At 39.3% G+C, this 23,269-nt stretch overlaps 2 protein-coding genes across 7 annotated transcripts; one reads left to right on the top strand and one right to left on the bottom strand.

The window, feature by feature from the left end:
* The first annotated feature begins 1,795 nt into the window (after positions 1-1,795).
* Positions 1,796-21,020, top strand: LOC135581924 (tobamovirus multiplication protein 1-like). 3 transcript variants are annotated; one of them, XM_065144364.1, is made up of 13 exons: positions 1,796-2,141; positions 4,204-4,254; positions 6,076-6,109; positions 7,737-7,823; positions 7,935-7,986; positions 9,357-9,534; positions 9,702-9,797; positions 11,316-11,376; positions 18,784-18,848; positions 19,437-19,511; positions 19,601-19,682; positions 19,942-20,087; positions 20,616-21,020. In XM_065144364.1, exons 1-13 carry the CDS (start codon positions 2,031-2,033, stop codon positions 20,637-20,639), a joined length of 1,062 nt encoding a protein of 353 aa, XP_065000436.1. In that variant the 5' UTR covers positions 1,796-2,030; the 3' UTR covers positions 20,640-21,020. The 3 variants fall into 3 exon arrangements, with proteins under 3 accessions (XP_065000436.1, XP_065000435.1, XP_065000434.1); XM_065144363.1 differs by having other exon boundaries at positions 19,942-20,122; XM_065144362.1 differs by having other exon boundaries at positions 1,802-2,141; positions 19,942-20,108.
* LOC135634127 (cytochrome b561 domain-containing protein At2g30890-like) lies at positions 20,662-22,901 on the bottom strand. 4 transcript variants are annotated; one of them, XM_065144368.1, is made up of 5 exons: positions 22,317-22,901; positions 22,005-22,166; positions 21,767-21,915; positions 21,397-21,679; positions 20,662-21,066 (listed from the first exon to the last, which is right to left on the bottom strand). In XM_065144368.1, the coding sequence occupies exons 1-4, from the start codon at positions 22,455-22,457 to the stop codon at positions 21,403-21,405; spliced, it is 729 nt and encodes a 242-aa protein (XP_065000440.1). In that variant the 5' UTR covers positions 22,458-22,901; the 3' UTR covers positions 20,662-21,066; positions 21,397-21,402. The 4 variants fall into 4 exon arrangements, with proteins under 4 accessions (XP_065000440.1, XP_065000439.1, XP_065000437.1 ...); XM_065144367.1 differs by having other exon boundaries at positions 21,407-21,679; positions 22,005-22,142; XM_065144365.1 differs by having other exon boundaries at positions 21,407-21,679; positions 22,317-22,900.
* Between the last annotated feature and the right edge of the window lie 368 nt (positions 22,902-23,269).

Here is a 23,269-nt window from a genome sequence, read left to right as displayed (position 1 = left end):
CAGTGCTTTTGTTATCATCCTTGGGTACCTAATGACATCAAACTGCGATCGCGGATTGGGAATATGTGTATAAGCTTATGAGACGTACGGCATGGAGTTGGAGGCGTCACGGCGTCGGATCCGAGAAAGGAGTGCGATGGTGTCTACACTTTACAGTAGAAAACATGAGTCGGTCGCTCGAGCTCGATGACGACGACTACTGTTTCTCCCTCTTCGCTGCAGAGAGAGAGAGAGAGAGAGAGAGAGAGAGAGAGAGAGAGAGAGAGAGAGAGAGAGAGATTGGGGACCAAGTGGTGGTCGTCGGATTGGGTGATCGGTGGGGGAGACGTCGCCATCGACGGAGAAGGGGGGAAGGGAGCTTTTGTTGGGGCTTTGGGCAACCATGCATGAGCTGCGGTCTGGCGTGCGGCATCTCGTTGACAAATGACAGCCGACATCTCCGGTGAACTGCTGCTGTCGCCCCCCTCGCCCCCCCGAATCCAAGACCCTACGTTTTGTTCCTCCATCGACGAACAGTACCAGCTCCAAAGAAGAACATCCACAAACAAGCTCGATTCATTCAATCTTCTTCTGCTAGCTGCTGCCGCTAACTATTCTAGTATCAAGATTTGATGAACAGTGTTCTCTCCAGCTAAAACTCTTACGAACTTTGAGCTTAGAGATATTTGTACATGCCGACATTATTTGACACATCAGTGTTGATCACCCAAGCACACGTCTTCTTCTTTACCGACGAGAGAGAATGAGATGATATCCTCTCCTTCAATTGTCCCGACACCTAACCTTGTCTTTACAAAAAGATTAAGGCATCTTTGAAACAATCATTTGGACTTATGCTTGTCATATAGCTGGAGAGTTGACGATGGCATTTGCATGATTCCAAGACTTCTTCCTTCCGTTCAAGTAAAATGTTGGTGAGTAGCTACCAACAAGTTAAATGTTCTCCAAAGCATGCCAATGATAATGACAAGAGTATAAGTAGCATCTGCATCATGAATGCCTATTAATAAATAGTATCCCACTATATACCTTATAATTTGTTTTCAATTGCAAGAATCTAATTGTTCCTCCCTCATCGCTGTGCCACTCTGTCTTTCTCATTTCAATTCATGCACTCATCCCCTTAATCTTAGTAATTACAATTTTCATTTTTCTTGCCCAAAAAATCAGTTAACTAATATTGCAATCACACATATCATCGCTCGTTAATTGGATGAATGAGTACATCAAACAGTTTCCTTGATTCATGATTGATGTGCAAATGGAGAAAGAAAGAATGGAGGCGAATCACCGAAGACAGGTCGATGGATCGCCACGGAACGGGCCACTTAATTTACCTGCCCGGCCCAAACCGTGTCATTTTCATTTCATTTCGTTGTGTTTCGTTCCGTTTGGTTTGTGCTGGGTTTAAGAACACTGCCCCCGTCTCATCTCATAAAGCGAGGAACCTTCTCTTCTATTCGACTGCAGTCTGGGCCCGCCTGGGACCCTTCTTGTGACTCCAGTCGAGTCGGGTGAGTCAGGAGGAGGGTGTCGTTTGGAGAGGGCTGTGAGAGGAACCCAAAGTACACCGCGAAGGAAGCAGAACTTCGCCGCGTCACGTGAGACAGGAGCGGTTTTCTCGTCCGACAGCTGTCGTTGTGGTGGGTCAAGAGGCCAAAGCCTTCGCCAAGAAACACGCCCACCGAGTTACCCGTGTTTTCTTCGAGCAATTCTTCACGGCTCATCGTGGCCACAGACTCCGGACCCACTTGAACTTCCAACTACGTTACAGGTACGAGAACGAGGAACCATTAAAACATAAATTGCTTCGATGGCATTGCCGTTGAGCGCATCCGACGACGACAATAGCTCTCCTCCTCCATCAGCCACCTTCTTCCCCCACCTTGTGTTTTGACGCCGGCAAATCTCTCTCTCTCTCTCTCTCTCTCTGTGCAAACCCTAGTCGGCGATAGTTCTTGAATCTGGGCAATAAGGTTGAGGGAGCAAAAATCTTCCCTACCGATCCGTTTCCGGAGCGGGCGAGGGGGATGCGGACCGAGGGTGGGGCGGGGCACAGGTGCCTGCCGACCGAAGTCGTGGCGGCAGATGCCGCCCTGGCGGTCGTCGACGGGGCCCTGGCGGTCGTCGCTTTCTTGCAGGTTGGTCCCCCTTGGTCCTGGAGTTCGTTTCCCTCATTTCTGCTCTCGCTGTTTGCTTAAAGAACTCGCTCTATTTCCAAATGACCAGCTATTTCCTTTATGGAATCCTTGATGTGCCTCGCCGGTGTTCTTTATCTTGCATCGGTTGGGAATCTTGGGTATATGCAGTGCCAATTACAGTTATCTTTTCTTACGCATTGCGGGCTGTGTTTGCAGTCATAAATTTGTTATGGTTCAATAGACCAAATGGGCATCATTCTAAGACATCAAGACATTTGTGGACTTCGCCATTCTCGGTAGACTTGATGCTTGAAGAGCCCATAATAGGTCGAGAACCATACGTTGTAGCTTATATTATCTGTTGGTAGCTAAAGATATTCCGTCTTATTAAAATTATAATTTTCAGCGCTTTCCAATTCTTAAAATTATTTATTTTTAGAACTATGTGAACTTGATGTATTATTCAAGTTTTTCAATTTGATCTTCAAAATAAATTTTACTTTTTAAATTCAAATGCTTCATATAATATTACTCAATCATCTTTTTGATATATAAAAATATTAACATAATATAGTATCTTTTTTATCATTATGATAATTATATAACTTATATCATATTAATTTATATAGTAAATTTTTTAACAAGAAGAATGAAACTAAACACATTTTGGGTTTCTTTTTCTTCCTTTGTGGTTTCATTTGTTATGCTTGATGATTTGTAAACTGACTCAATGATTAGTTCTGATAATTCTTCGAAAAATTAGTTGAGCCAAACAACACGCACCCCTATCGCTCACCAATAGCATAGGCTCATCGTTTCAGTGCATGCACCCTGACCACATAGTCCAGTTGTATTGCATACTACTGTAGGGGAAGAAATGGGGGAGAGGAAGACAGAGAGGAGGAGAAATTTGGAGAGGTATTCCACTCTTCTTCATACTAGGTGTGTTTTCAATGGGTTGTTATGCACCTGGTTTTCCATGAAAGGGAGGGGAGGAAAGGGCAGATATGATTTATTGTGGTGGATGGTGCTTATGATGGTGGAAATGGTAATTAGAGGTAAAGGGTGTCAGGTGGTGCAAGGAGAAGTGAACTGGAGTGCGAGGACTGAGATTGTAGAGTGCAGTTGATGTGTCATCTAGGTTGTAAGATGTGATGAAGGTGATGATTAGGCTGTGTGGGAGGTTGTATGATGAGATGGGAAGCAAGGGCAATGGGACAAAGTGACCAGAAAGTGGAGTTGCAGACCATTAAAGGGACAAAGGCTTTCGTATTAAGTTCTAGAGCCATTTTTATTCCATGTTGGGTCACTGATACTTAAATGCTTCTTTATATTATTAATCTTTTCCTTGAGATATTAATTCTCTTTTCTCCTGCACTTGCTTCCCAGTTTTTTGGCTCATTTTATCTTGCACCTATTTAGCTCTTATTTATAATGTGGTCCTTTCATATTTCAAATCTTTAGATATTATGTTTTGCTGAATGCCTAATGATTAACTAACTAGGAGTTAAGTAGTAGTATCTAATGGTCTTGTAACAGTTTTAGTTTCCTTAATTTATTTTATCTTCTCTAGGTTCCATAACAAGTTTTGGAATTTTCTTTTCCTTTTGTTTGATTTACCCTTTTTTTCCCTATATTGTTAGAGCACATTATAAAAATGGTGGTAGGATACATGGTGACCATTTGAGAAACATGCGTGTCTAGGACGTATAGTTATTGTATTGAAAAAAGTTGAATGCTAGCAGTCATAAAGGATGGGGTTCTTCCATTTTAATTATGGATCTATGGAATTGGAGATAGTTTAGATAATGCTTGTTTTTGTCATTACTTGTATGGTTAACTTGGAGTGGTGCATTATCTGAGATTGCAGCTAAACTCCAGCCTATTTCAGTATTTTTTCTCTCTGTTTTTCCTCTTAGTGAGCTTTGAGGTGATTGTAACTAATAATATGTTCCTATGTGATTTTGGGGTATGGGTCTTCATATGTTTTTTCATTTTAGTCTTCTTACACCAACTTTTATCGAGTTATGTTGTACATTGATTAGCTTTCTCTTAATGGCAGTTGTTGAGAATTCACTTACGCAACCAACAACTTGGCTGGACTCGCCAAAAGGTATGCGGAAAACAGCCTCGAGTTGTTCAGTGTAAATACATTATCTTCTTTATTTGTTTAAGTATGAAATCCATCTGCAAGTAGCATCTTAATATTATGTTATTTGTTCTGCTTTAATTATTTCTTATACTTATTTTGATTATCAGTTTTAAAATACAAATGATGAATATATAACCTATGTATTTGTCATATTTCCTTGAGATGCTTAAATTATTTACTGTGCAGTCAGTCAGTCTAGCTGCTACTTAATTTTAGTTTGGTTCTTACTTCATGCAGTGATGCAGGTGGTTGCACACACCTTTCTGATATTTCATTATTCACCAGTTGTGAAATAAGGCTTTAAATAAACCATGATTTCAGGAGAACTTTTCTTAGTATGAAGCTTATTTAGCCACTTGATTTTATAAGATCCATTTTACTGTCCACCTTAGGTAAATTGGAAGTAGAGCACATCCAAATAGAGATTAGCAAACTCAAGCAGTATGTTTCAGTATGTACTTACTGGATCATATACAATCACCTCTTTGAGGTTCTCAGGCAAAACCTGTCATCTTTGTCGTGCTTCTGAGGTTCTCGGGCAAAACCTATCATCTTTGTCATGCATAGACAACCTTGCTGTTAGTCGAATCCATATCTTGGCCCAGCTTTACATAATGTTATATCTTGTATGGAATTAGCTATCGACCTTCTGTCTTGGTTAATGATATATATTAGGCTTTTAGCCATTACTTCTGGTAAGTAGTCACTAGTGTATTGTAGTTATCAAGCAAGAAAGGAAAGCATAATCTCCTTGCTTGACTGCTTGTCTCAAAGTGGACAGAAATATCAATTCTTTTGTAGCAAGATGATATATGACTCGGTTTGTCTCTGATAAATTTACTATCCTCTTTGATTACCTTGGTCCTTTTTTTCATCTTGCTACTTTTACCTTCTAAGTTATATCTGTATGACTTATCATCTACAAATAACAAGTTTTCCAGAAAAAAAAATTATCACCCTTGACTATTCCATTTAAGCTTTGAATGTCAAGTAGATCTTTTTTTCTAAAAGCAAAACTCTATATGCTAAATAAGTTACAGATGCCACATATCATGATCTGGGAGTTATTTATAACCTTCTAGGACTATTTTAGTTATCCTGAATTTTGCATCATGCAGTATATGGAGGCCTTCAACTACTCCAAGTGTGCTTAAGGAGGTTATTTTCTTAAATCAGTGTCTATCCTGTTGGATTTTTTTTCCCTGGACAATGATTCTTCACTTTATTAATTACATGATTACATCTATTCCAGATGTGCAAGAACTTCAACATGAAATGTTGCTGCCTATAATATAAATCTTGTGATTGTTCTATCACCTATTTGCTCTTATTTCTGTACCTAGAATAAGAATGCATGTCACATAAAAAATCTCTACTTAGTAGGCCTTTTGGCACAAGGTGCATGCTCTTCTTGGGGGCTAGGCTTAGCTTTTTCTCCTCCTGAAGAGTAATTTACTTCTCCTGCATTTCCTATGCCAATTGATATAGATCTAGTCTCCTGTTCTCCCAATATTAATTACTCGAGAATATGAAGGGCTAAGTTCTTACTTTTAAGTTTTAAGAATGTGTACCATCATATTTAAACAATGTCATACAGTATTGTACACCAACACTAGAATAATTTGATTCTGGTTTTTTTAACAGATCTTTTTTAATGTCTAGATCATAGGTCTGCTGACCTTGATTTGTTTGAACAAAATCCATTTCATATTGCTATGCTATTTGTTTCAGCCTGTTTAATTGTGCCATTGATTAGTTCTGTGAATGTCTAATTTCTTGCAGATATTCCATCTCATGATTGGTTCATCCAACATCGGTGAGACACCTAAAATATGAACAGTATCTACTTATGGCGCTAAGTAATCTTGAATTTGACTGTTGTTCAACTTTAATCTCATGATCTCATTGTTCAAACACCACAAATTCTAGGTTCAATGTTAAGATTCTGCAACCTATTAACAGTATGCATAACATCAGTTACTTAGTAACACTTACAAAACCATGTCATAATCTGATTCTTTGATGTTGGCACTTTTTATAGTGGTCTTGGATGAACTTTTGAGATTTAGCATAAAATAAGTTATACCAATTAATGCTTGTCTAATTGACTTTTTTCCCTTTTGTACATTGTTTACAACTACAAAATTGACATTCAGTGATAAATCTAGTGTTGGAAATATATGTCTGTGTTTTTCTTCAAATATGATTTCTCATGGGGTAAACTAGATGGTACCACAATTTGCTGATGCATGGATTTTGCTTGTTATATAAAGTGACACATCATAAGCTGACGTCTATTAAAGCCATAATCTAGGGTATCTTGTTTGGTCCATTAAAAGCTAGCATCAATGATGATTGCACCTGCCAGACATGACAGTTTTCTTGAGCAGATATCATGTTATGAAGAAGTTTTACTACTTTACACATGGTAGCAGCATAGCTTAAAGCCCAATATAGTGTTAGGCGGCAACTAACACCAATAATTACAAGCAATGGTCAAGTGAAACTGAATTAAAATCAAAAGACCATTTGAGGTTGTTCAGGAAAAAATTGGCGAAGTGAAGCATTTAATTTTCTTCGGTAAGAAGAATTTATATCAACAATAACACTTTAAGATATGTGGATCAAGATTTTAAAAACTGATTTTACTGATCTGATAGTTGAGTAGTATGCAGACCAAACAATTTGACTCAGTCTGATCCATAAACAAGCTTATTGTGCAGTCAGCTGACTGGAATGAGCTCATCAAATGGTGAGTTGATATGTATTGAGTTGTATTTGGTGGTAAGTCTATCATCTGGTATTGGTACCTGCCGTATCCTACATTTTTCCTCTCTTCCTTTTCATCGTCTTCTGTTAATACTGCTCCACTCCTCCCAGGCTCCATTTGTTGAGCCTTCTCTTATACCTCCTCCTCTTCCTCTCTCTCTCTCTCTCTCTCTCTCTCTCTCTCTCTCCCCCTCTAGTTGTAGTGGTCTAGCCAGTGTGATAGTTTGGCCACCGACAAGTATTGGTACCAAACTGAGATTCCTTTTGTTCAAATGGAAGATAATTGTGCCATCATAACTAAATGGTGGCCACATAAGCTGGTCCACTTAATATGCACCTATATTACCTAGCAGCTTTTTTTTTGTCCACAGGTCTTAATCCAAATGATTCCTTGTCATTTTCTTTCAACTTGTAAAAGACCTCAGCATGCATTTTTTGTTGAAGTGTGAAGTCAAACCATTGTCTCGAGCGTGAAGGTTATTTCCATGAAAAGTGTTTTTCCTGCTATTTGAAGTTCTCCTGCTTATTCTGCTACATGTTATAGAGCTTCTGATAATTTTCATATGATAGTTCCAGTATATTATTATTTTATTTGTTCTAATATATTTTGTCAGCTATTCATAAAAATGATTCATTTTGCCACACTTAAATGATATATGTTAATCATATGGCAGGCTACTTGGTGTACTTTATTTTTACTATTGTTGCTACTTGTGAGGGATGGCAGTGTTGGTCACATGGCTGTGGGTTTATCCTCATGGGTAAGCACAATTTTAATCAAAGTTACTTCAGTTGGCTTCTTCAAATTCTACTGTACATTCAACTCTGATGCTAGTTTTTAAATTGGTTAAAAGTTAAAAACTATTTTGCAGCTTGTCCTCAGATTCTGTTTCTAGCTGCTTTCCTTCTGCTTGTGTCTTTCTGGTGAGTAACTTATCTTCTTTGTTTCTGAGATATAACTAAGGCATGTCACAAGTTCCTGAAATATTTGATTTAAAATAGTGCTTAAAGATTCTACTTGTGGCATACTTTGTATGTATTAATTGGTAGAACCTTTTTTGATGTTTAAAGATGCAATTTTTACCAATATATTGATTTGATGAAGTTATTTTTGTTGAGCATCAGACGAATTTGTCTTAGTTTTTAATAAGTTAAATCACCTTATTTTAGAACATTATGTTATTATAAATGCACACAAACTGCTTGTTGTTGTTCTTCATGTTTTATTATCGTGTATTCTTTGACTTATAGGAATTGTCTATGCTGGTCAGAAACACATTATATTTATTTAAAGTACATTTCATTGTCATATCCATGTCTTAACATTTTCTTTCTTTTTCTCAAATTTCACCATATTAGATATCTATAATTCCATATCATATTATTGTGTATTCCTTGACTTCTAGGAATTGTCTATGATGGTCAGAAACACAATATATTTATTTAAAATACATTTCATTGTCATATCTGTGCCTTAACAATTTCTTTCCTTTTTTCAAATTTCACCATATTAGATATCTATAATTTCATGTCCTATTGTATCAGTCTCATGTCAGAGTCCATGTTTCATAGCCATCATATCCTTGTTGACACAAAATGCTGATATCTCTAGAATCTCATTGTCTCAGCTGTCACATGTATACTGCTCATCTTAATTTGTTTGTAGCAAACTGTAATTTACACCCTTTTGAAAGCTGATGCCAATCACATAAGTTCTCTAACCAAAAGAATTAGCTAACAAAACTTCTGATTTCTTATGGAAGTTTGCATTTTTTTGATATAGAATTTCTTATCCCAACTGATCTTTTTTATTGATTTATGCATTTGTTGTATGGCAAATGATATTGATTTAGGCTGTATACAAAGTAAAAAATATTTTTTTTCGTTAATTTATTTTACCCACATAAGATATACCTTGTTAAGTACATTAATATATGGCCCTTGGATCTGTCTAATGTTTCCTAAATTTTTACAGTCTTCCTGTGAAATGCTAGTTGTATCTGTCTACTAATGAATTTAATTAAAAATTGTTTTAAGGATATAATCCACAAAAATCTCTATTTAAGTAGTGTCAGCTATACACTTTTAGACCTTGGCTACCCATGTTTTAGCTGCCTTCTAAAAATTATACTATGGAGCAACTTACATAAAGTCCATCTGTAAGCTTCGTCTAGGTTTGGAGGAACTCATAGGAAGTCCATTTGTAAACTATGTTTGCATTCTTGTAAAAAGTAAAAAAGGAGAATCTGTAAGCTTATAGTTTGGTAAGTGTTTTTGAAAAATTGCTTTTACAGGATTGACCTATGCCATCAGGCAAACGATGATGAAGAAGATGATGATGAACATGGATATAATGAAGCTTTATTGGAAAAGTCAAAGAGCAAACAAGGTTCACCACATGTTGATGGCCATATGAAATGTTGCTTTCCTCGAACCATTCATATTGGAAGTCGACAAAAGTTTGTAATCTTGGTAATTGAATGTTGGGCATGCCAACTAATCATATCTTCACATGTTTATTGGAGTAAATTTTATAGATTCCTTGGAAATATTCTGGTTTTTCTTCTGAAACATTCTGAAGTTTGATAACATAATATCACACTAACGAAATAAATGGATGTCACACCTTATTTTTGCAGGTGATTGTCCTGACATTTGTTTCGGTGATTTCTTTTGCCATCCTGATATGGATTGGTAGAGGAAAAACTCCTATCAATTCTTCTCTTGTGGCTAGGGTATGTAATTGGCTTTACCGACTTTTCGGACATTCTTTATTGCTTAATTTTTGGACCAAATCCAACTATCTCGAGTTATCTCCAATTGTTATTATCTTTTCTTATCACCTTGTCTTCATATCTCATGATTAATATGCCACCAAAATAAGGATAATTTGGGACTTTCGGCTGTCATTAGTTAAATTCAATTATTTTGTAGAACAACAGTTAATGCTAGGCATAACGTCAACTACATCTGGGACCCTACTCTCAAAATACCCGGAATAAATTAAAAACCTAGTTGCCAAAAACATACTGTTTATTGTACCAACTTTTCCTGACCTTATGCACTAGAGCGTGGAGCGTGTGGAAACTGGCTTATCAAAGAGAATTAGCTTCTCTCTGAAAACTGTGTTTGTAACAAGCTTTGAGTTGATCTCTTCTTTGCCTCATTTGAAATATATCTGCTATGGGCAGACCTAATAAAATTTGAAGTTCTTTTCTGTGAGGAAATTTGGGTGCATTGAAGATAGGACAAATTCTGCAATATGTCAATATCTGGGGTCTGAGCTCACCAAGGATTAAGAGCACTCATTGTTCCTCTCATGTGATTTGCATAGTTGACTGATATCTTAAGGACCCTCAACCATCTTTGCTTGATCTATTTTATGAGATACTTCTATCTACTAATAGGAGATGTGCTTTATGAGATACTTTTTGGAGCATTAACTACTAATGGGAGATGTGCTTTATGCTTTGCTGGAGAACTTTCTTTGTTTTGTTGTACTTGATCATTCTTTGTATCCTCTTGGAGGGTAGATTTTACTTCTTACCATACCACAAGTCCTCAATTAAGTGGAAATTGGATCACCAAGTTTAGGTTAGCTGGGAGATATGTTCTGCCTCAAGTAAGAGTATCTAGTGTAGTTCCCCAGTTTGCACGATAGTACGTGCAGTATGACACTTGCACTTTCTATGTTGAATGTAGATCCGGCTCCGTGGGCTAACGTGAATGCCCCTCGATTAGCTAGATGTGTTCTTGGTAGGCATGGATGTATCTTTTACCAGACTTATGATCTAGGGTAACCTTTGGATAGGTCATGTGTCCTTGTTGCATGGCTTGTGTCCCTGCTTCAGATATATGTGTATATCATAGTAAACACAGTTTTTGTATGTTCATGTCTATGAATATACATATAACTTTATAAGTCTTTGGGTTTATGTCTAAATTTAAAATATCTTAGCACTGATAATGTATCCTGAAAGGTCCACAAGAAATTTCAACAAGTTATGCTCAATCTTGAGTAGATGGATTGGATATCTCATTCAACATTGTGTCTGATAACTTGGTACATGAATGGAAAAGAAGTGGCAACACAACCTACTATTTTCATTTCTCTTATTCATATTATAGTTCTCACTAGTTTGTTAAGTTTAATGCTGTTCACCAGCATGATCTGATGAATTTCCAGTCCCTCTTGGGTTTGCTTTACATGGAAATATATAAAATAATTTTTTTTTTCTGTTTTTCATTTGCAGGTTTCTTTGGATATCTTTTCTGTAGCTATACTCCTACTAGGTGGTGCTTTAGCATGCTATGGTAAGCATTGTTTGATATGTTAACTATTGACTAGTTTAACCAATTAGGTTAGACCAGGCTCTTTTAATATCTCGAAAGTTACGAAACACATCTCATGTATATGTATGAGTTGCATCCATTATCCATGCCATCACCAATAACAACAAAGCCGTAAAGCATTATCAACATTACTAATAAGAAAACAGTTAGAGGGAATGGTGCCTATAGTTGCATTCTTCATCATCCAGAACATAAATGAGATCCAAACTCAAGGTACATGCTTGTCACCTGTATAGTAAATTAGCTTGCTAAAACTTTCTTTTAAAGATTACTAAATTGTGAAGATAAATATAGTTTTTTTTTATGCAATTCAACTCAAAGGGTTTGAGTGAGTCAAGCCTATGTTGAGTAGTAGCAAGTTGAACAGATCCAAGTCATTTTTCTAAGCTTTTGGTATTTTGTTCTGATTTTTTATTTCATCGTTAGAGAAGTTGTCGTTAGAAAAAGTTGTAAAGTGACAATTTTTTTTGGAGTTCTACTAGGAAAAAGGTATAGAGTCCAAGGATGTGTCTAGATTCATCATGTTTAATGTCTTAGTGAGAAAGTTCACCATAGCAGAAAATGATAGACCTAAGTTGTACTCATCTTTTCCTATCGATTTCTAGCAAACAAAACATCTCCAATGCTGGATTTCTTTCACTGGACAGAACTGAAAATTGCATTCATTCTTTACAATATTGGCCTGTAAATTGGGACCTATGAACTGAAGTAAAATTGAATGTTTTCCTGGCCCTAATAGTAATATGCCTTAGTTTCTGACAAATTTCTAAGCTGGAATCAGTCATGAGTGGTCAGATTATTTGGGTGCAGTTATCCTGTAAGAGACAAGGTGAGCTTGTTATTTTGAAATTTGTGTAGTCTCTCTGGCCAAACACCGAGTGATGCCAGCTGTTTCTGTTGACAGACACATCTTCTGGATGTCACCACCTCGTAATTAGGCAATTTTAATTATAATTTATCTTGTTAAAGAAAGTAATAAATCTGTCTAGTGACAGATTGTTTCAGATGGCACAAAGTGCAGGGGTATGTGCACTTGACTTGAGCAAATTCTTCATATATTATTATAATGTCACACATTGTACGTGTGACAAGTTTTTAAAGGAGAGCATGATAGGACCCTAGCAGGGTTGGGTCCTACTCAACTAAGAAGCAACTAATAAAAACCCTGTGAGATTATAATAAACCTCACCTAGCCGCCTCTATCCTATAAAGAAGAGTGGCTAGGGTTTATTTTGGGCCTTTGGGCTTCCTAGCCACCGCCCCCTTTTTACTGGGCCAGTCGACTAGGATTGAGGGTAAAAGGGGTAACTCACTTAGGAAGTAGCCCCTAGGGCTAGGGTTTGGAGCCCTATATAAGCATGTAGCCTCCATCTCTTTGGGAACAAGATTTATCTACAATTGCAGCCATTTGGCTGACTTCTAGGAGGGTGGAACCCCTATAGCGTTTCAAGGGTTGATCCCCCTCAAAGATCAATCTACATATAATTCCTCCGGGGTTCTATCATCTGGTATCAGAGTAGCGATCTTGCTGCTTTTGCTGCCAACTCTGCCGCCCACCACCAGCCAAGCAATTCCCACAATTGCTCTTGACGTCGCTATCTCCATCGTCATCTTCTGCTGTAGATCAAATCAATCTACTGTCGTCACCTCCAATTGCATCAGAGATGTGTTATTCTCCTATCACCAATAACTTTTGTTGTTGTAATTTTCCATTCAAAATACCAAGAAGTCTTTTTATCTATCCCGTGCTGCGAATTCCTTTCGTCGTAAAAGTTATCATCTTTGCGAACGAAGGATTGCTGCAGAAAATTTTAGTCGCATATTGTTGTCTTTAACCGATCTATTTGCTATCCTTTTTGAACGAAATTTCTTATACGCTTCATAGATCGTCTTGGCTTCCATCTAAGAGTGATCTATTGAGGAATTCATCTCTAAAACGTTTTTGTATTGCTGCAAATTTCGTTGCAAACCGTTGGAATTTTTCAACAAGAATTTTGCTATCGTAACTTGCACCGATTTCCTTGCTATTATACTGCCAAAATCTTCTTGATTAAATTTGTCATCATTGCTGTTATCTAAATTGAGATTTTGCTGCTAAATTTCCTCCTTAAATCTCTCAATTTTAGCTGAAAATTTTGTCGTGAAATCGTTGTTTCTTCGATGACAATTCTACTCTTACATACACCAATCCACCAACCCTTTCGGCCACCACTTCTCTCAACTGATACATGCCTCTAACCCGACAACAAAAGAGAGATCTTAACGTTACAAATTTAGAGGCGTATACTATGACATCTGAGGAGACAATCAATGTTAAATTCGAAGCCTTCGAGACGCGAATGAAAGATAAGATTCAGACTCTCTTTATCGAACTCAGTTTGGGCTAACCACCGAGCCTGAAGAAATCACATCAAGGAGCGAGCTCTGACCGAAGATATGACTTCCAAGATAGGGGAGGCTCTGTGATCGATCCCTATTATCCACGCATAAGGGTGGACTTCCCTAGATGGGAAGAAGGAGACCCGATTGGTTGGATCTCGCGCGCGGAACGATATTTTCAGTACTATAAAACCATGGACGCATCTATGGTGGAAATTGCGGCTATACATCTTTAAGGGGATGCCATATAATGGTTTGATTGGTTTGAACACACTCATTGAGTCCTCTTATGGCGACAATTCAAAGAAGGACTACTGATCAGCTTCGGACCAACAGATTACGAGAACATTGACGGACAACTAGTAAAGATCCGACAAACCTCCACCATTCAGGAGTACCAAACCAAGTTTGAAAGGTTATCTAATCAAACTCGTGATTGGTCTGAAAAACAACTATTGGGGACTTTATTGAGGGCTTAAAGCCGGAGATCCAGGGAGAAGTTAAAGCGCGACAACCGTACACGCTTATGGCAGCCATCACTTTTGCACGATTTCAAGATGAGTGATTGAACCATATAACCCGGAGGACTAGGGTCACTCCCCGACCAGCAATACCGAAGCCCTCAGCCCCCCCTATTGTCAGCCGAGCCCCTGCACCAAAAAAGTTGACAAGAGAATAGCTTCGGGAGCGATCTGCGAAGGGGTTATGTTGGCATTGCGACGAGCCGTGGAGCCACGAGCATCGTTGTAAAAAAGGGAGACTTCTTGTGATTGAACTAGTAGAAGAAGAGGTCATTGAACATCCAAAAGAGAGCCTTGAACATAAAGAAGAAGATGCGTAAGAAGAGCCACAACCGATCGACTTTATGGTACACGCGCTAGTTGGCTACTCAAACTCGCAAACGATGAAAGTTGGAGGCCTTCTCAAACAACAATCGATCACTGTTCTCATCGACACAGGTAGCATTAATAACTTCCTAAACAGTAAGGTTGCTGCTCAGATGGCTCTCCACATCGAAGGTTGCAACAAGTTCGACGTAAAGGTCGTCGACGGTAGAATCCTAAAGTGCGACCAAATATGCCCGCTGGTGAAACTATTACTATAAGACCAAGAAATTGTCGTCGACTTCTTCCTCCTACCAATTGATGATTATGAGGTCGTGCTTTACATAGAATGGCTGACAATGCTAGGTGATGTCTCTTGGAACTTTTCCAAATTAATTATGAAATTATATTGCAAAGGCAAACATATCATCCTATGCGGGAAGCGCGGAAGGAATGTAACCACCGTTTCGACCCAACGAATAGAGAAAGTTCTACACAAGGTAAATGGTGACATTTTGATGCATCTCCAGTAACAACTAGAGGGGAAGAAAATATAAATTGAAGATCAAAATCTCGGCTAATTGCTTGCTGAATTTGTTGACATTTTTGTTGAACCTCGCGGTCTTCCTCCTACTCGGCAACATGGCCATCAGATTCCAATTCTTCCGGGCAAACCACCAGCAAACACTCGGTCGTACCATTATCCTCACCTCAAGAAGGATGAAATTGAAAATATTGTAAAGGAGATGCTCGAAACAGGGGTGATTCGGCCAAGTTGCAGCCCCTATTCCTCACCGGTGCTACTTGTACGTAAGAAGGACAAAACCTGGTGGATGTACATCGACTACCAAGCTTTAAATGACATCACCATCAAGGACAAGTACCTAATATCGTGGATGAACTTCTTGATGAGTTAGAAGGAGCTCGAGTCTTCACGAAGTTGGATCTCCGATCCGGTTACCATCAAATTCGGGTATATGAAGACGACATTCCAAAATTGCATTCTGCACACATAACAGCCATTATGAATTCTTGGTAATGCCTTTTGGAGTCACTAATGCTCCTTCAACTTCCTAAAGTCTCATGAATGAAATTTTTTCGAGCTTTCATCGCAAATTCGTACTGGTATTTTTCGATGATATTCTCATTTACAACCCTTCTCTTGAGACTCACTTTCGGCATTTACGGGTTGTTTTGACGATCCTTCGGGAGAATACTCTTTTTGTTAAGCAATCAAAGTGCAGCTTTCTCCAACAAAAATTAGAGTACCTTGGGCACATAATATCAGAAGTAGCGGTAGACCCAACAAAAATTGAAGCAATACATGGCTGTCCGAAACCTACAAACGTGAAATTACTGCACGGGTTCTTTGGAATAACGGGTTACTACCGAAAATTTATGAATGATTATGAGAAGATCAATGCACCCTTCACTTCTCCACTGAAAAAAGACGCCTTCCAATGGTCGGACAAAGCCTCTGCTGCCTTCGACAAACTTAAGGTAGCCATGACGACGACGCCGGTGCTAGCGCTATCAGATTTCAGCCGACCCTTCATCATTGAGGCCGATGCATCTGGAGTTGGGATTGGAGTCGTTCTCATGCAAGATGGTTAACCACTTGCATACACCAGCAAGGTGTTGTCTCCCTCCTATAAAAAATGTCAATATATGATAAGGAGATGCTCGCCTTTGTGCACGTAGTAACGAGGTGTAGACCCTATCTGTTCTGCCGGCGATTTCAAATTAAAACCGACCATAGAAGCCTGAAGTACCTTTTGGAGCAGAAGATATCATCACCTGAGCAGCAAAAATGGGTAACCAAACCTCAAGTACCTATTATGAAATTATTTACAAAAAAGGGAAAGAAAACGTTATTGCAGATGCACTCTCATGGCTACTTGAGCAAGCTGAATTTTCAGCCATCTCCCTTCCTACCACTGGCTTCTTCGAGGACATTAGGGAGGAATGGAAGAAGGATCGCCCACTATACTTAAGATTCGAGGGATCTATGCTACAAAGGTCGCATTGTGCTTGTACCCGACTCCCCTTGCATCAAAATCATCCTGTACGAAATACACTCCACATCTTCAGTAGGGCACTTCGGATTTCTAAGAACCTACAAAAGAGTGAAGCAAAATTTTTATTGGAAAGGGATGAAAAAAATTATTTTTGATTATGTGGCACAATGTGATGTATGTCAATAGCAAAAGGGTAAAACAGTGGCGAGTCCAGGGAAGCTACAACCACTATCCATACTGGACTCGATGTGGACTGACATATCCATGGACTTTATCGAAGGGCTGCCATCTTCCAAAGGTAAAAACACAATCCTCGTGGTGGCTGATTGACTTACGAAATATGCTCATTTTTGTGCCGTGCGAAATCCCTACATTGCTGCTAGTATTGCTTAGATTTTCATAGAAAATATTGTTAAACTGCATGGGATGCCAAGGTCCATTATAAGTGATCGTGACAAGATCTTCACCAGTAAATTTTGGACTGAGTTATTTCAGTTACAATGCACTAAACTCAAGATGAGCACAACATATCATCCACAAACTGACGGCCAAACAGAGGTGGTGAACATGTGTTTAGAGACATACCTTCGGTGTTTCGCTAGTGACCGACCAAAGGAGTGGGCGAAATGGCTTCCCTGGGCCGAATGGTGGTATAATACTACATATTATTCATCTACAAAATGTGCCCCATATGAAGCATTGTATGGTCGGCCGACCCCTGTGATTCCAAAGTATGTAATTGGCTCGGCCAAGGTAGATCAGGTCGACCAAGATTTAATTGACAGGGACAAACTCCTATAGCTGCTAAAGGATAATCTCTCTACCACTCAAGCTAGAATGAAGCAGCAAGACGACACACGACGAAGCGAAAGAGAGTTTTCAGTCGGAGATTGGGTCTATCTTTGCCTATAGCCATACGAGCAACTCTCCATCAACACACGAGCCTCCATGAAGCTATCCCCATGTTTTTATGGGCCCTATCAAATCACAGAAAATATTGGAGTCGTGGCGTATAGACTTAAATTGCTTGAGGATGTCAAAATTCACCTTTTCTTCCACGTGTCATGCTTGAAGCCCAAGTTGGGAGAACACGAGTCACCCCAGATCCAACTGCCAAACACCACTGATAATGGAGATATTCAAGCCTAACCACAAGTCATCCTCGACCGTAGAATCATGATGTGTCGCCGACGTCCCTCTACTGAAGTACTAGTGCATTGGAATAGTTTATTACTCGAAGATGCCATATAAGAATCATATGAGGAGCTGAAGACCCGGTTCCCTGAGTTCATGGAACCTCAGCCTTGAGGACAAGGTTGATTTTGAGAGGACGAGCTTGATAGGACCTTAGTAGGGTTGGGTCCTACTCAACCAAGAAGTAGCTAATAAAAACCATATGAGATTGTAATAAACCCCACCTAGCCGTCTCTATCCTATAAAGGAGAGTAGCTAGGGTTTATATTTGCGCCTTTGGGCTTCGTAGCCATCGCCTCCCCTTTACTGGGCCGGTCGACTAGGGTTGAGGGCAAAAGGGGTAACTCATTTAGGAAACAACCCCTAGGGCTAGGGTTTGGAGCCCTATATAAGCATGTAGCCTCATCTCTTTGGGAACAAGATCTATCTACAATTGTAGCCATTTGACCGACTTCTAGGAGGGTGGAACCCCTATAGCGTTCCAAGGGTTGATCCCCCTCAAAGATCAATCTACATAAAATTCCTCTGGGGTTCTATCGGAGCATCTGCTAGACATTAATCAAATAAGATCAGTTATACATGTCAACCATTTGTGGACAGTGGATATGGCTTGCCAGAAGAGTACCTTCATGAACCCTGTTATTACTTGCAATCACACAGTTTGGTAGTTCAGCTTAGCCATTTGTGTTTACAGTCACTAAAATTTTATTTATGAACAAACTTATTCTCTACACTCTGGTTTTGGTTTATACTTTTTGTTTATAATGAGTGTAGTGCAAGCCATCTTGTATAATGATGTCAATGGCAAATAATATGTCAAAATATTTTTCATTGAAAGATATATTGTCCTGTTATAGATTTAGGTTTTCTCTTCATTACTACAATGCTTTACATTCTGTTAATTGTAGCCCTTAAAGTCTGAATTACCTTTTTTGTTTCTTAATCATGTTGAGGGGTGCTGTTGTTCTCAAAAATGAGCAAAGTACGATCTGAAATGGCTTCAAATGAAATGTGGAAGGTATATATGTTATAAAAAATAAATATTGAGTACATTTGCTTGGTTTATGTTTATTGAGTTCTTTGACTCCTTTATGGCTACATGGTAATTTGTTTTTTTATATCTTTGAATAGTGAATTTAGATGACAGAATTGCTTCATCCTTTAGCATCAAATGTCAGACACATTCTGGGAATCAAATTTCTCTAGCAAAAGTACTTAGATTTTAATTGGTTGGCCTTGCAAAGATATTGAATGACAACATGATATATGTAGTTTTCTTTGCTTAGCTTGTATTACATCTCAAGAGATTGCTTGATGATGGTTTCTCATTTGTTTCCTATGTGTTCGGTATGCATGTGGGGGAGCCCACTTGTCTCTAGATTTGTCTTGGTATTAAGTTAATTTTCATCTTTTCTAGATTCCAAAAAGGAAAATATAAAATGATAATTCCAACAAAAATTGATTTGTCAAAACATATTTCACTGAGCTTCAATACTTTCATAACATTGCCGTTTTGCAGTAAGTTTTTGTTTTGTGCTTAGATTGTACTAGTTGTTGCATTCTTTGTGAGCTGCTGAGAATTTCCCTGATTTGGAGCCATGTGCAGGTTGCAAGTTTGGCTGCTGTCTCTGTTACATGTTTCACATCATCTGCTGTGCTAGCTCTTGTTACTAATATTCCTGTATGTTGCTGCTTCTTGCTGACTTACAGTTTTTGTGCAACATCGAGTGAACTCAAGTTACATCTTAAGATTTCCATGTTTCTTTGCAGCTGGAGGTGCTTTTTTATTGGCATGCAGCACAATCAGACCACATAAGCAGTTCAGTTCTTATATTTCTGTATTATTTTATAGGTATGCCTGAATGTTTATGATTTACATACAAAATTAAATTAGTAGTTAAACAAGCACATGTACTACACGTGTCCTTTTTGTGATATACCATTCATATCTTTCAAGTAGACTAGTGTGCATGCATGATTTTGTCAAAAGGTTTGTGGAAGCTAGGCCGATTACCTTGTTGAACTCTAGCATCTTGCAAGTTCCATCTGCTTATCTGCTTTTGTCTAGTCATACTAATCCTGAAAAGCTCACCTTACACAAGTATTCTCAGGTTCATCAGTACCATCCGGATTTGTCTTGTGGGTTATGAGAGAAATGCCTCCTCGGCTTGTGGCTGATAGTCATAGACCAGCACGGCCTACGGTCGTAAATTTTATCAGTGAAAGAACTACTCAAAATCCACAATGGAGGGCTACGGTAACATCCTCACAGAATAAGGTGCATTCAAAATAGTATGGGCCTTTTCTATTTATTATTTTTGTTTTTGCTTTTACTTTTGATCTGAATTTTTCACTAATTTGAGTTAGCTGTGACTATCTTTTGTTGTTTGCCATGGGGATCACCCACATTTTTCACCTCAATAAAGATGACGAAATCTAACTATGCTGAAAACTCCTAAAATTGGGTAGCCTCACATGGTTAGATGTACAATTACTTGCCATGCATCTAAGTATGACACACAAACTAGACTTGGTTGCAACTTTTAGCATGGCATCTAATGTTGATGGCAGTCAAAATAATTCATTTTCTTTTCATATTTGTGGTCAGCCACTGTTTTCCTTTTTCTTTCTATTTTTTTTCTCCTTAACACCCTATTTTGAATTAATCTAGTGTATTCTGAAATCTGAAATACCAAAGTAAGGTTTCTTTCTTCTATTGAGCAAAATGTCAATTGCTCATATTTAACTTTGGAATACCTCAAAATCTTTGCACTTGCCATTGCAGGGTCTGAAATCAAGCCCAATATAAGAAGTATGCTGGTGCACTCTCGCAGCATAAACAGCAACAATTCCATTCACCCTGCTGTCAGTTAGCGAGCAAAGGATAACAATTCAAGCTTACACTGCTTGTTCTTGGGCCTAAGCCATCTATCACTGAGTTGGGAAGGCCGAATGAAATCTTTCCAAGGTATGGCAAAACTGCCTATCCAATGATAGGGGGACGATGAACAGTAGATTCTCCAGAGTCAACTGTACATAATCAGAAAGGTCCACGGCAATAAATGCTTGTGGTGCTCAATTGTATCCTTCTTTTTGACCTGATGTTGTTATATGATACTCTGATGCCTTTGTCCTACTATCGTCTTTGCAGCTGTAATTCCACTACTAATTCACCTTCCTGCTTTTGGTATCTCTCACTTCTGCTTGTAAAAGAAGCATGGCATCCATAATTGATTCTGCAGGAAGAGTAAAAAGTCAGAGGAAACCTCAAATAATTGTTGTTGTTTTTTGTTCTCCTCTCCTTAACTTTCAAAGAACAAGAAAAAGATTGTTTGAAGATGAGAACGGTTTGCAGAGTTTGGCTTGGAGATCTGCCAACTTGGTTATGATCTATGAGGTGCACATCATTCTCACTATATATATATATATATATATATATATATATATATATATATATATATATATATATATATATAGAGGACTTGGTTTACAATCTAGAGTAGATTTCAATTAAAAGGATCTAAAGGCATCCTAAATTTTAGAGAAGGAAGCAAAATCTACGACACCATTTCTTACTCCTTGTGGCTGCCACCGAGAGGAGATGGTGTGACCTGCTCATCTCCCACCCTTGCTTGCTTCATCAGATACTCCCATTTGTCTTGCAAGAGATAGACGACGGCAACGATCGACACCGCCGCCGTGAGTAGAGACGCCCACAGGCTCACACTTCTCGAGCTTCTCTCTCGGTACGTGTGCAGACCGATGTAGACGTTGGCGACGCCCAGCACGCAGACTCCGGTCCCGAGCAGCCAGTGCAGCAGGTACCACACCCCCCTAAGCTTCGTTCCCCTGAGACGAATACAGCAGGATGGATTTGGGTACGAGTCTCCCAAGCTTGCACGTGGAGCAAGAACAGTCCTCAATTGCATGCCATACCTGTGAGGCCTGAGAAAGGCAACCACTGGTTGAATCCAAATGAGTGCGTACAGTGCTGCTCCTAACCTCTGATGGGTGTTGCTGAAGGAGTTCTCGAAGTTGATTACCGATAGAACCGCGGCAGCAGTTGCAAGCAGGATCGCCACGGTCTGTCGGTTCGTATTATCGACGTTTTATTACTTACGGCTGCTGGTAGCTGTGTCGGGAATTCAGCATGTAGAAGAAAGAGTTTGCTGACCTGAACGATGACATGGGCGTAGAACAGAGCCTTGAGCTTTGTGATGCAGTGGACTCGGTGGGACACTCTGATGATGATAATGCCAACCGGCATCAGGAAGCCAACCGAAACCCAGAGCAGGAATGCATGAACAGTGATCTGGGTTGAGAGTTGGGGTGTCAGCTGCACAATCATGTGAGTCTCAGGATGGGATGATCTCGAGTGGTTTTATGAGTCCAGTAAGGAGATGAACCATCAACGGCTAAGAGAAGGTTAGCTTTCTTTGTATCTCTTGCGTTGCTGAAACAAAAGTAGATTACTACCATGGCATACCTGTAGAGGATTCGGCGGCTGGCCGTTCCTGCGGCTTTGGACCAATCTAGGCGTGTCTCGCAGTGAGCCCACACATGGAAGAAGAAGAGGAAGAAGAAGAAGAAGAAGAAGGGAAGCAGCCACAAAATTCCCAAGTATCATCACAATTGCAAGCTCCTCCACAGGCTAACAACACTCCTGAAAACGGTGAGTCTCTCTCTCTCTCTCTCTCTCTAGATAAAGTAATGTGGGGGAACATGCACTATGCTCTTAGGAAAGAAGGACAGATCAGTCGAATGGGAATGTACTGCAAAGAGAGCTACGACCCTCTTTACCTTCTTCCTTAAACTAACAAACACTGGCCATTTCAGACCTCTCATAGCTCTCCCAGAGAAGAAGAAATGCCTCCCTTCAGATACATTCTCAAGCCTCTATGTTCGTAACATCCGAAGCATACAAAGAGTAGTATCACTTGTTCTCTGCAAGCAACTGCAATCTACATGCCAAGCCAGCTTGAAGAAGAACAAAACAAGGCATCTCTCAAAAATGGGAAACCTAGAGGGATGGGATGGGATGGGATGGGATGGGGTTGGGTGGTCAGAGTATGAACAGCTTGTGCGCATATATTAAGAAAGTCTGTGCGTGGGGACTGGAATGAGAGAGGCTTTAGGCCCAGCCGTGTCAGCTTTTGGTACAGTGGTGAGGTTTGTGGAGTTGCAGCTGGGAGCACCAAAGCAAAAGAGAAGTTTGTCGTTGTTCCCTGAGATCCATTATAGGTTGCACAGAATCGACCGGGATGAGTCGCATGGATCCAAATGGTGTGTTGTCCTCTCCTCTTCTTGCATTCCACGGTAGCTTGTAGTGCTCAGGGAGCATGATAGCTAACCGATTGCATCATAAGAGTCTGACACTGTGGTGATGCCAATATGTGGTGGGTGCTCCATTCTTGTGGCTGGGCAGGTCATGGATGCTGT

Source organism: Musa acuminata, chromosome BXJ3-3 (genome assembly GCF_036884655.1).
Source record: "Musa acuminata AAA Group cultivar baxijiao chromosome BXJ3-3, Cavendish_Baxijiao_AAA, whole genome shotgun sequence".
NCBI lineage: Eukaryota > Viridiplantae > Streptophyta > Magnoliopsida > Zingiberales > Musaceae > Musa > Musa acuminata.
The sequence above is the reverse complement of the archived record's forward strand: the minus strand, read 5'-3'. Positions and strand labels throughout refer to the sequence as shown.

Bases quoted from the DNA above. Each gene is read 5' to 3' on its own strand.
- LOC135581924 (XM_065144362.1), top strand. From the start codon at position 2,031: ATGCGGACCGAGGGTGGGGCGGGGCACAGGTGCCTGCCGACCGAAGTC. The intron at 7,987-9,356 runs GTGAGTAACTTA...TTGCTTTTACAG, and splicing joins CTTCTGCTTGTGTCTTTCTG to GATTGACCTATGCCATCAGG. The intron at 18,849-19,436 runs GTATATATGTTA...AGCCATGTGCAG, and splicing joins CTTCAAATGAAATGTGGAAG to GTTGCAAGTTTGGCTGCTGT.
- LOC135634127 (XM_065144365.1), bottom strand. From the start codon at position 22,457: ATGATACTTGGGAATTTTGTGGCTGCTTCCCTTCTTCTTCTTCTTCTT. The intron at 22,167-22,316 runs GTATGCCATGGT...ATGATTGTGCAG, and splicing joins AGCCGCCGAATCCTCTACAG to CTGACACCCCAACTCTCAAC. The intron at 21,916-22,004 runs GTCAGCAAACTC...ACGAACCGACAG, and splicing joins ACGCCCATGTCATCGTTCAG to ACCGTGGCGATCCTGCTTGC.